The 12,336-nt window shown below is 40.1% G+C and overlaps 1 protein-coding gene across 2 annotated transcripts in view; it reads left to right on the top strand.

Annotated features, from left to right (window-relative positions):
• RAVER2 (ribonucleoprotein, PTB binding 2) overlaps window positions 1-12,336 on the top strand; it is a 79,784-nt gene that overhangs the window by 55,508 nt on the left and 11,940 nt on the right. For both annotated transcript variants that reach the window (XM_008265122.4, XM_008265121.4), the window contains 2 exons: window positions 6,280-6,391; window positions 7,065-7,201. In XM_008265122.4, the coding sequence (XP_008263344.3) occupies window positions 6,280-6,391; window positions 7,065-7,201 (249 nt within the window). The remainder of the gene's footprint in view (window positions 1-6,279; window positions 6,392-7,064; window positions 7,202-12,336) is intronic.

Here is a 12,336-nt window from a genome sequence, read left to right as displayed (position 1 = left end):
CTAGTGAGCCGCGGCGCCGGCCCCTAGATAGTATCTTAACTTGTAGTCCAGATTCCTGCACCTAACAGTGATTCCTGATTCTGGGTTTTTGTGTCTAGAATCACCTTGAATTAAAAAAAAGGGAGAGTGGGGGTTGGACTCTAAATGAGGTCTGTGGTTTTTTGTTTGTGTGTACTTAGGTAATATACATAACATAAAGTTGGCCATTTTAGCTATTAAAATTTTTTTTCATTTATGTAAAAGGCACATAGATGGAGAGAGAGAGACAGACACAGATAGTCTTCATTGTGCTGGTTCACTGCCCAAATGGCTGCAACAGCTAAGGTTGGGCCAGTGTCATGGACCAAACTACTTGGGCTGACACCTACTGCCTCTCAGGGTGCATATTAGCAGGAAGCTAGAATTGAAAGTGGGTCCTGGTCCCACTTCCAGTTGGATTAGGACTCAAACATAGGTACTCTGAAATGGGGTGCTGGTATCCAAGTATAGTCTTGACTGCTGTACCAAATATTCACCCCATTTTAACCATTTTAAAATATAGGATTTAATAAATACGTATATGCTTTGGCATTGTTGTGCAACTATTACTGCTGTCTCCAGAGGATCAGCTCATACTGTTTCTACCTGCTTCTTTTATGAATTTGATTATTGTAGGTACCTCATAGAAGTAGAGTGCAATAATATTTGTTATTTTGTATCTGGCTTATTTCACTCAGCCCAATATTTTCAAGGTTCATCCTTTGTAGCTTGTATCAGAATTTTTTTAAAATTTTTTTTAAAGATTATTTATTTACTTGAGAGAGTTGCAGACAGTGAGAGGAAGAGACAGGTCTTTCCGCCGTTGGTTCACTCCCCAAATGGCCACAACGGGCAGAGCTGCGCCAATCTGAAGCCAGGAGCCAGGAGCTTCTTCCCAGTCTCCCATGTGGGTGCAGGGGCCCAAGGACCCAGGCCATCTTCTGCTTTCCCAGGCCATAACGAAGAGCTGGGTTGGAAGATGGGCAGCCAGGACTAGAACCGGCACCCACATGGGCTGCTGGCGCCGCAGGCGGAGGATTAACCTGTGCCACGGCGCCGAGCCCAGAATTTATTTTTTAAACTGAATATTCATATTTGTGTGTTTCTGTGAGAGAGAGAGGGACAGAGAGAATAATTAAAATTTGCTTATCCATTCATGGACATTTGGGGGATTTCTACCTTTTGACCAATGTGAATAATCCAGTTATAAATCTTGGTATACAAATGTCTGATTCCTTGCTCTTAGTTCTTTTGGCTATATACCCAGGAGTGGATTTGTTGGATTATACAGTAAGTCTATGTTTAATTATTTGAGAGACTACTAAAGTATTTTTCATAGCAGCTATAACTTTTTTTTTTAAATTAATTTGAAAGCCAGAGTTGCATTGAGAGAGAAAAAGGTCTTTCATCACTGATTCATTCCCCAGATGGCTGCAACGGCTGGATCTGTGTCGATCTGAAATCAGGAGATAGGAGCTTCTTCTAGATCTCCCACGTGGTTGCGGGGGCCCAAGGACTTGGACTGTTTTGTACTGCTTTCCCAGGCCATAGCAGAGATCTGGATTGCAAGTGGAGTAGCCAGGGCTTTAACCCACTGTGCCACAGCACTGGCCCCACCATTTTACTTTCCTACCAGTATCCCAATTTTTCTCTTAGCTAACACCAGTTTTCTGGTTTTGCATTTTGATTTATTTTTTGAATATAGCTCTCTTAATTTAGGCTTCTGTAGCAAAAATACTATAGAGTGGCTGGCTTACACAACAAACACTTATTTCTGACTTTTCGGTATGTATTTCATCATTGAGTGTTCTCATTGTCCCTTGTGCTGTATTCTTTTGTTAGCAGTTTATGTAATGGTTTTTTTTTGGGGGGGGGTTTGTAAGATTGATTGATTGATTTGAAAGTCAGTTACACAGAGGAAGAGTGTGAGAGTGAGATATAGACAGAGACAGAAATCTTCCATCTGCTGACTGTTTGCTCAAATAGCTACAATGACCAAGGCTGGGCCAGGCGACAACCAAGAGTCAGGAGCTTCTTTCAGATGTCCCACATGGGTGCAGAGGCTCAAGCTCTTGGGCCATCTTCCACTGTTTTCCCAGGCGCATTAGCGGGGAGCTGGATTGGAGGTTGAGCAGCTAGGTCTAGAACTGGTGTCCATATGGGATGCTGGTGCTGCAGGTGGCAGCTTAACCCACTATGCCCCATCCTTTAGGTTTTGATATGTTGTGTTGTTGTCATTTATTTCCAGGAATTTTTTTATTTCCTCTGTGACCCATTGTTCATTCAGGAGCATGTTGTTCAATCTCCATGTGTTTGCATGTTATCTGGGGTATATATTTTTTCTTTTTAAAGATTTATTTATTTTTATTTGAAAGGCAAATTTATAGAAAAAGAAAAAGAGGTCTCCCATCCACTGCTTCACTCTCCAAATGGCTGCAACAGCTTTGGCTGGTCCAGGCTGAAGCCAGGAGCTTCTTCTTGGTCTACCATCTGGGTGCAGGGACCCAAGCACTTGGGCTATCCTCTGCTGCTTTCCCAGGCACATTAGCTGGGAGCTGGATAGGAAATGGAGCAGCCAGGTCTCAAACTGGTGCCCATATGGGATGTCGGTTTTGCAGGCAGTGGGCTTTTTACCTGCTAAGCCACAACAAGGGCTCTGGGAGGTTCACTTTCCAGCTTCATTTCATTGTGGTCAGAAAAGATACATGGTATGATTTCAGTCTTTTTCAATTTGTTGAGACTTGCATAATTTATGGCCTCTCAATATGGTCTGTCCTAGAGAAAGTTCCATGCACTGATGAAAAGAATGTGTAATTTGCAGATATACTATCTATAGAAATGTTCTATAGATATTAGTTCACTTCATTTGGTTCATAGTGTAGATCAGCTCTGTTTCTTGATTTTCTGTTGGGTTCATGTGTCCATTGCTGAAAGTGGGATGTTGAAGTCCCCCATTATTATGGTATTGAAATCTCTCTCCCTTTAGGCTCCTTTAACATAGCTTGGCACCCTTAATTAGGTGCATATACATTTATTATAGTCACATCTTCCTGTTAAATTGATACCTTAATCATTACATAATGCCCTTCTTTGTCTCTCTTAACAGTTTTTGTGTGTTAAAGTCTGTTTTGTCTGATAGTAGGATGGCTGCACCTGCTGATTTTTGCTTTCCATTGGCATCAAATATCTTTTCCATCCCTTAACTTTAATTCTGTATCTTTGTTGGTGAAGTGTGTTTCTTGGAGGCAGCAAATAGATCTTGTTTTTTAATCCATTCGATATGTATCTTTTAATTGGAGAATTTAGGCAATTTACATTCAAGGTTTTTTTTTTTTTTTAAGATTTTTTTGCTTTATTTTGAAAGAGCTAGAGAGGAGGAGAAACAAGAGAGAAATCTTCCATCCACTGGTTCACTCCCCAGATGGCATAGTCAGTCCTGAGCCAGGCTGAAGCCAAGAGCTTCTTCCAGGTCTCCCATGTGGGTGACAGAGGCCCATATACTTGGGCCATCATCTGCTGCTTTTCTCAGGAACGTTAGCAGAGAGTTGGATCTGAAGTGGAGCAGCCAGGACTCAGACCTGTGGTCTAATATGCTATGCTACAAGGCCAGCCGTTCAAGGTTACTATTGATAAGTAACAACTTGGCCCTGTCATTTTTCTGTAAATATTCCTTTTGATTGTTTTGGATTTCCTTTGTACTTTTACTAGATTTCTTGCCTTCACATTTTTTCATAATGATGACTGTGTTTCTGTGTTTCCATATGTAGCACATCCTTAGCATCATTTGTAAGGCTTGACAAATGATGACAAATTCTTGGAATTTCTATTTGTTAAGGAAAGTCTTTAATGAGAGCTTTGCAGGGTTACAGTATTCTGTGTTGATAGTTTTTTTCTTTTAAGACTTAGAGTATGTTTCCATTCTCTCCTACCCTGTAGCGTTTCTCATGAGAAATCAGCTGTGACTCTAATTGAAAATCTTCTGAAGATAATCTTTAAAAATATATATATTGAGTGAATGAATGAATACATCTATATCAGTGATTTACCTATCATATATATGACTTCTTGGGGGCTTATGAAGATGTGGAAGATCTTGTGTCCAAATACAATGATACAGTATCACTTAACTAAAATTCTTGGGATTTCAGATTTCAAACATTTTGGGGTTTTTGGAACATTAGTAATATAGGTGAGGTGTCTTGGGGATAGGATCCAAGTCTAAATACAACATTAATTTATATTTCATATACCTCATATGCATAGCCTGAAGGTAATTTTGTACAATATTTTTAATGATTTTGCGCATGAAACAGGGGTTCATGATGTAGGAAATTCTACTTGGACATCATGTTGGTGCTTTCAAATTTCGAAGCATTTTGAATTTTGGATTTGATTGTGCTCAACCTGTTTTGGGTAGATAAGGAACAAATGTAAGGAGCTGTGGTTCATAAACACAGAAATAAACCCTTGTGATTATGCTTTCTTCATTCTGGTCAGGGAACAAAAGAAAAACTTTTAGCTGGCGCCGTGGCTCAATAGGCTAATCCTCTGCCTGAGGCGCCGGCACACAGGGTTCTAGTCCTGGTCGGGGCGCCGGATTCTGTCCCAGTTGCCCCTCTTCCAGGCCAGCTCTCTGCTGTGGCCAGGGAGTGCAGTGGAGCATGGCCCAGGTCCTGGGACCCTGTGCCCCATGGGAGACCAGGAGAAGCACCTGGCTCCTGCCTTCGGATCAGCGTGGTGCACGAACTGCAGCGCGCTGGCCGTTGGAGGGTGAACCAACAGCAAAGGAAGACCTTTCTTTCTGTCTTTCTCTCTCACTGTCCACTCTGCCTGTCAAAACAAACAAACAAAAACTTTTAAAATGAAAACAAACCTACTGGCTTTACTTAATCTGAATTGTGTCTTTGAAATCTTCATCATCAGAGAGTGAAATGTTTACAGAAAACTCAGAAAAATATACTGAACAATCTATACTGTGATTTTTTTTTTTTTTTTAACCTGTTGAGGAAGTATTAGAAATTCCACATTTAGGGCCGGCGCCGCAGCTCACTAGGCTAATCCTCCGCCTTGCAGCGCCGGCACACGAGGTTCTAGTCCTGGTTGGGGCGCCAGATTCTGTCCTGGTTGCCCCTCTTCCAGGCCAGCTCTCTGCTGTGGCCCGGGAGTGCAGTGGAGGATGGCCCAAGTGCTTGGGCCCTGCACCCGCATGGGAGACCAGGAGAAGCACCTGGCTCCTGCCTTCAGATCAGCGCAATGCGCCAGCCGCAGCGGCCATTGGAGGGTAAACCAACAGCAAAAAAGGAAGACCTTTCTCTCTGTCTCTCTCACTGTCCACTCTGCCTGCCCAAAAAAAAAAAAAATAAACAAACAAATAAAGCAAGAATGCCTGAAAAAAATGACAACCAAAAAGAAAGAAGAAAAGAAAACCTTAAAAAAAAAAAAGAAATTCCACATTTAGCTGGTCATATAAAAGTATTCTGACAGTGTATTTTCAAGAAATGTGAATATGTAGCATTACTGTGTAAATGTGAAGTTGGGGTTTGCTAAGTCTACTTACTTTGTTTGGCATTATTTTTACTACCTGAGGTAAGTTTTGTTTTTATCATCTTGTTGAAGTCATATAGAATAAAATAAAAACAATTTTAATAAAAAATTTAAAATGTTAATAGTATTTTTGGAAATGAGATTTGAAATTTGTTTTTTCTGGTAAGAGTTCTGTCATGGCTCATGTGAGAAGATTTTGCATGACCTTTAATTCTCTTTCAGTTTTGAAGTTCTGTGGTTCTAGAATAGAAAAACTGAGAGACAGATGTTGTGGTACAGCAAGTTAGGATGCTGCTGGGACATTATATCCCATATCAGAGTGACTGATTCACATCCTAGCTACTTTGCTTCCTTTCCTGCTCCCTGCTCATGTGCCTGAAGGGCAGCAGGTGATGGGTTCAAGTACTTGAGTCCTTGCAACCCATATAGGAGACTTGGATGAAGTTCCTGGCTTGTGACTTTTGCTGGGTCCGGCCTCTGCTGTTACAGGCATTTTTGGGAGTGAACTGGAGGATGGGACATCACTCTTTCTCTGTGTGTCTCTGCCTTTCACATAAATAGTCTTTAAAAAAAAAAAAACTAACTGAAAAAATAATAGCAAGAAATTAAGTTCCATAAATTGTTATCACACTAGACTTGTTGGAAATGAAATGTGTCTCTGTGCATTTTTATTTTCTTTTACCTCTTAGTAAGCACTTCTTTTGTTTTGATAAATAGGCTGCCTCAAAGAATCAGACTTCCCTCCTGGGAGAACCACCAAAAGAAATCCGGCTCAGTAAAAATCCATATTTGAATTTGGCAAGTGTGTTGCCCAGTGTATGCTTATCATGTAAGTGAGGGTTCAGTATTAATATTTTGGAGTTTTATGTGTATTTGCTATAATGAGTTTCTATCTACATATAAATAGATTATATGAAATTATCAACAAGGCATAATTTTAAGTAGAAAAAGTAAATATGCATTAAGTGATTCAGTTTGTGTTTATCTACAGTTATACCTACATGTTTTTATGCACATGTTTGACTAAATGCATAAAAAGCAAACCTGGGAAAGTAATTCTAAACTGTTACCTCTTAGAAGAAGATTTAATCAAAAAGATGAGCTTCCTTTTAAGTTACTTCCTCCTTATGAAATACCATCTTGAACTCAGACATTAATTTGTAGTTTTTTTTTTAAAGTGAGAAATAAAATTGAAATGTGTTTCATTTTTTAGTAAAAAATATATATAATGGTAATGAACTATTATATATTGATCTGGTCTAAAAATTAATAGTAATAACTTGCATCAACAAAGTACAGATTTCATATTTTATACCCCTTGTTTCAAAGATTACATATATGCTTATGTATAATTTCCCTTGGGGAAAATAAATATATACATATATTAGCAAACTAAGATTTGTGTTGTGTTTGGGGACCATGTTCTGCTATTGAGTTTTGTACTCTGTTTATAATTTATAAAATACAATCAGAGTAAACTAAATGTCGACTTTTTTCTGTAGCCCTTGCAAATAAAACCACTCTGCATAAGACTGGAATTGCAAGCAACATTCTGGATGCAATCTCTCAGGGAAGTGAATCACAACATGGCTTGGAAAAGTGTGTTTCTTACTCTCCACCTTATGGTGATTATGCACAGGTAAGTGATTCTCTGGTTCTTATGATACATAAAACATTGGTTCAACTATTATGAAGTTCACTTAATTTGAAATTGTGTTTCTTGTAAGCATAGGAATGTAAAGTGGCCGTGATCCTTATGGTGTTTCTTGCTAACCATTTGAATTTTCAGCATGTATTCAAAAGACTTTTATTATCATTTTGCATTTCATAACTACCTCTCAGCTTTTACAGTAGTGGTTGGCAGACTGCAGCCCACAGATCAAATCCAGCCTACTACCTGTATTTGTAAATAAAATTAAATTGAAACATAGCCATGACCATTCATTTATGTGTTTTCTATGGTACTCATGCTACTATGAAACAGAGTTGAGTGGTTAAAACAGACTATGTGACCTGTAAGATTCATTATTTAATCTCTGGCTCTTACAAAAAGAGTATGCTGTCCTCTGGTTTACACCTTGTAGGCCCAGGAAACCCAAGAACTCTGTGTGTTCTTTACTATGTTTATTGATGTAGAATGATCACATTTCTAGGCACTACTATTCTAACATAAAACTATTACATTTGAAAGATATACTATGTCATTACTTAGATACATCAATTTTGCTTTAGTTTTTTTCTCCTTCAGCTTATTCTTGTTGACTTAAACTTATATATACAGATTAAGTATCCTTTATCCAAATGCTTGGGACCAGAAAGTGTTTGGATATCAGAATTTCTTACACATTTTGGAATAGTTACAAAATAAATAAAATGAAACATCAAATCTATATTTCTTGTACACATAGCCTTAAGGTAACTTTATACAATATATATATTTTTTTGATAGGCAGAGTTAGACAGTGAAAGAGAGAGAGAGAGTTATAGACAGAGAGAGACAGAGAAAAGTCTTCCTTCCATTGGTTCACTCCGCTAATGGCTGCCATGGCTGGCACTGCGCTGATCCGAAGCCAGGAGCTGGGTACTTCCTCCTGGTCTCCCATGCGGGTGCAGGGATCCAAGCACTTGGGCCATCCTCCACTGCCCTCCCGGGCCACAGCAGAGAGCTGGACTGGAAGAGGAGCAACTGGGTCTAGTACCTGGCGCCCCAACCAGGACTAGAACCCCGGGGTGCTGGCACCGCAGGTGGAGGATTAGCCAATTGAGCCACGGTGCCAGCCTATGCAATATTTTTAGTAATTTTGTTCATGAAGCAGAGTTTGAGGATGTGGTATTTTCCACCATAGTGTCATTTGGGTGCTCAAAAAGTTTCTGGTTTTGGATTTAAGATTTTTGGATGGTGGGTACTCAGCCTGTATCATGTATGTACTATCTGATTATGTAATCTTGAGAGTCTCACTTTGACTGACTTACTTGGGTCAATACTGCATTTGCCTCATCTGTGTCTAATACACTTAGAAAACCCAGTGCGAATTTGCTTAGAACTACTGAGGCCTGATTATGCTTTTATGATAGGTATTAGAAAAATAACTCAAATTCTCTAAAAATGTTGGAACTTGGTATTTGTGAAATGCATGATAATGTATATGGAATTCTGACATATTTGGAGTAAGATGGAGTCATAGGAGTTGGAAGATTATTTAGTTAGATGGTAACAAGCTATATTTAAAGTAATGTGATCATGAATTGATGCAACCTGGAAAGCATTCTCAATGTTGTTTCATAAAACTCCATCTTCTTCTATTTTATGTAATTACTTAGATAATTACAATGACTACATGCTAATTTGTTGGTAATGTGTAAAATCATTTGTGAATGAAAATTTACAGTTGTGAATACTGAAAGCAGCTAAAATTTCTAATAGTTCATAGGAATGATAGGCAAATTATATCATATTTATACCAGTAAGTACAGAGCAGATATTAAGTCATGTAAAGGGCCAGCATTGTGGTGCAGCAGGTTAAGCTGCTGCTTTTGTGATGACAACTTCCCATACTGGAGTGCCAGTTCGAGTTCTAGCTGCTCTGCTTCTAGTCCAGCTTTTTACTAATGCTCTCCTGAGAGGGGAGCAGAAGATGTTTTAAGTGCTTGGATCCCTGGCACTCACGTGGGATATCTGGGTGGTGTTTCTGGCTCCTGGCTTCAGCCTGGCCCAGACCCAGCTGAGGTGGCCATTTTGGGAGTGATCCAGTGGCCTTTCTAGTAAATAAATAAAACTAAACCTTTTCTAAAAAGTCATGTAAAATAATATATAAATACGTGGCAAAATTTTAACATTCTATTAATATATAACATTTATGAAACATAGTGCTGTACAATTCCAGTTTTATTTACAAGGAACAAAATTTACTTTTATAAACAGAAGCAAAAGAAAAAAATTTGTTAAATGTGTGATCCAAGCATCAAAAGCCTTTTTTTTTTTTATATACTTTTCACACTTTTCTTGGTAGTTGTGGTTTTCAGTTTTATTTGAAAGGTTGAGATAGAGAGAGAAAGAAAGAGAAATCTGCTGGTTCCCTCTCCAAATGCCTGCAACATCTGAGGCTTGGCCAGGCCCAAGCCAGGAGCCAGGAACTTAATTCAGGTCTCCCTTGTAAATGGAAGGAACTTAAGCACTCAGTCATCACCTGCTGCCTCCTGGGATGAGCCCCAGGAGGAAGCTGGAATTAGGAAAGGAGACAGGACTTGAACCCTGATGGATGCTCTAATGTGGGGTGTGGCAACTTCACTGCTATGCCTGACACCAACCACCGCCCTCCCCACAAGAAGTTTTGCTTATTAGATTGCTGTGGTTAATTCCATAGACAGACTCATTGATATTAGGAGAAATTTTGTGATAATGGCAACTTCTGGATTGCCATACTTCCTGCTTATTTGCTTATGAATAGATAATGTGGAGTGAATCCAACCTGAGTTCTGTGTTCCCTTGGGTAGTTCCTGCTTCTACAACCTCATGTTTGTTCATAAAATGACATTTGCTCTTTCTGTCTCGTGTTATTTCTTCCTTATTAAAAACAGCTTTTATTCCTAATGGAATAAAAATAGTAGAAAAAGATGGTCATGTGATAGGAATTCCTTCCATTTCCATTGCTTGAATGGAGGAAGAGGTTTAAAGGAAAGGAAATAACAGTTTTTGTTTTGCTTTCCAATGAGAGCATTTAAGCTTTCTGACAATTCTGAGGTTATCAACTGTATAATAAAAGTGGAAAAACATAAAGCAATAATCTTTTTTTTTTTTGACAGGCAGAGTGGATAGTGAGAGACAGAGAGAAAGGTCTTCCTTTTGCCGCTGGTTCACCCTCCAATGGCCGCCACGGCTGGCGTGCTGCGGCCGGCACACCGCGCTGATCCGATGGCAGGAGCCAGGTACTTCTGGTCTCCCATGGGGTGCAGGGCCCAAGCACTTGGGCCATCCTCACTGCACTCCCGGGCCACAGCAGAGAGCTGGCCTGGAAGAGAGGCAACCGGGACAGAATCCGGCGCCCCGACCGGGACTAGAACCCGGTGTGCCAGCGCCGCTAGGTGGAGGATCAGCCTATTGAGCCGCGGCGCCGGCCGCAATAATCTTTCAAAATTCATACAATTAGTACGTGATTTCTCTGATTCCAAAGTCAACATTATTTTCAGTATACCATAGAGAACTTTCTTCAAGCATGGAAGTAGCATCTCATAGAAACTGTATAAACCTTTATGTGTAAAGATTTAACATATGGATATATCTAGGGATAGATGGATATAATAATCCCTATATCCATTAAAACTATTATTTTTTAAAACTCAAATACTTGACATTTCCAGTTTTGGTGAAATTGCTTGTTATCATAATACCCTTCCTGCAGGTAGGGTATTACTAAAACTAGACTAAGAAAGAAAAACAATTATTTGAAGGCATTGGAAAATGACTAAAAGCAGGCAGAAGCTGAAGGAGAATCAGCCCTTGAAAGAAGGAAACTGGGGCAGCCCTTTGTGGCATGACAGGTTTAGTTATTCTTGGGATGTCTACATCCCATGTTAGATTACCTGGTTTGATTCCTGGCTGCTCTCTGCATTACATTCATTTTCCTGCAGCTGTGCCTGCGAGGCACAGAGGATGTTGGCCTAAGTGCATGGGTTCCTGTCATCCATGTGGGAGATCTGGATGGAGTTCTTGGTTCCTGGCTTCCAGTTGACCTAGCCATGGCTGTTGCAGGCATCTGGGGAGTGAGCCAGGAGTTGAAGATCTCTCTTTGTGTTTTCTTTCACTCTGCCTGTCAAATAAATATATAAATCTCACGAGGAAAAAAGAGAGAGGGTAAGTATTGTTTATCTGGCTTTTTGCCTAACACTGTGTAGAAAGATGCAGTCTTCCTGGCTTGAGGAGTCAGTGAACAGAATTTAGGACTATTAGCAAGACTGTAAACTAAGAGAAATCCTGGAAAAAGAAGACATTGCATACAAAGGAACATCAAATTCTATTGAAAACTCAGCCCAAATATACTTGGCTGATCCCTAAACTTTGTGTGAGGGAGACTCCAGGAGACCTAGTAGAAAACAATAGCTGGAAGGCTGAAAGAACTGAGAAAAGATTCAACTCCTCCCCTGCACAGAGGATATATAATGTTTGGAGTTTGAGTTCAACACATATAATTAATTCTAGAACAGAACACACTATAGAGAAATATAATAGAATCTTTAGTCTCTATGCCATATCACTCACAATGTCCAGGAACCAGAAATTGCTAGTTTGAAGAAACTAGAAAGTGGTCCACAATGAAAAGAAAGGCGAATAATGTAAATGGACTTCAAAATGACCCAGGTGGCTGGCACCGTGGCTCACTAGGATAATTCTCCACCTTTGGCGCTGGCACTCCGAGTTCTAGTCCTGGTTGTTCCTCTTCCAGTCCAGCTCTCTGCTGTGGCCCAGGAAGGCAGTGGAGGATGGCCCAAGTTCTTGGGCCCTGCACTGGCATGGGAGACCAGGAGGAAGCACCTGGCTCCTGGCTTTGGATCGGTGCAGCACGCTGGCCCTAGCAGCCATTTGAGGGGTGAACCAACAGAAGGAAGACTTTTCTGTCTAAATCTGCCTGTCCAAAAACAAAAAAACAAACAGAAAACACCCAGGTGTTAGTATTAATAGACAGTGCCTTTTTTTTTTTGACAGGCAGAGTGGACAGTGAAAGAGAGAGAAAGGTCTTCCTTTTTCTGTTGATTCACCCCCTCAATGGCCACTGCGGC

This window comes from Oryctolagus cuniculus, chromosome 7 (assembly GCF_964237555.1).
Source record: "Oryctolagus cuniculus chromosome 7, mOryCun1.1, whole genome shotgun sequence".
NCBI lineage: Eukaryota > Metazoa > Chordata > Mammalia > Lagomorpha > Leporidae > Oryctolagus > Oryctolagus cuniculus.
The sequence above is the reverse complement of the archived record's forward strand: the minus strand, read 5'-3'. Positions and strand labels throughout refer to the sequence as shown.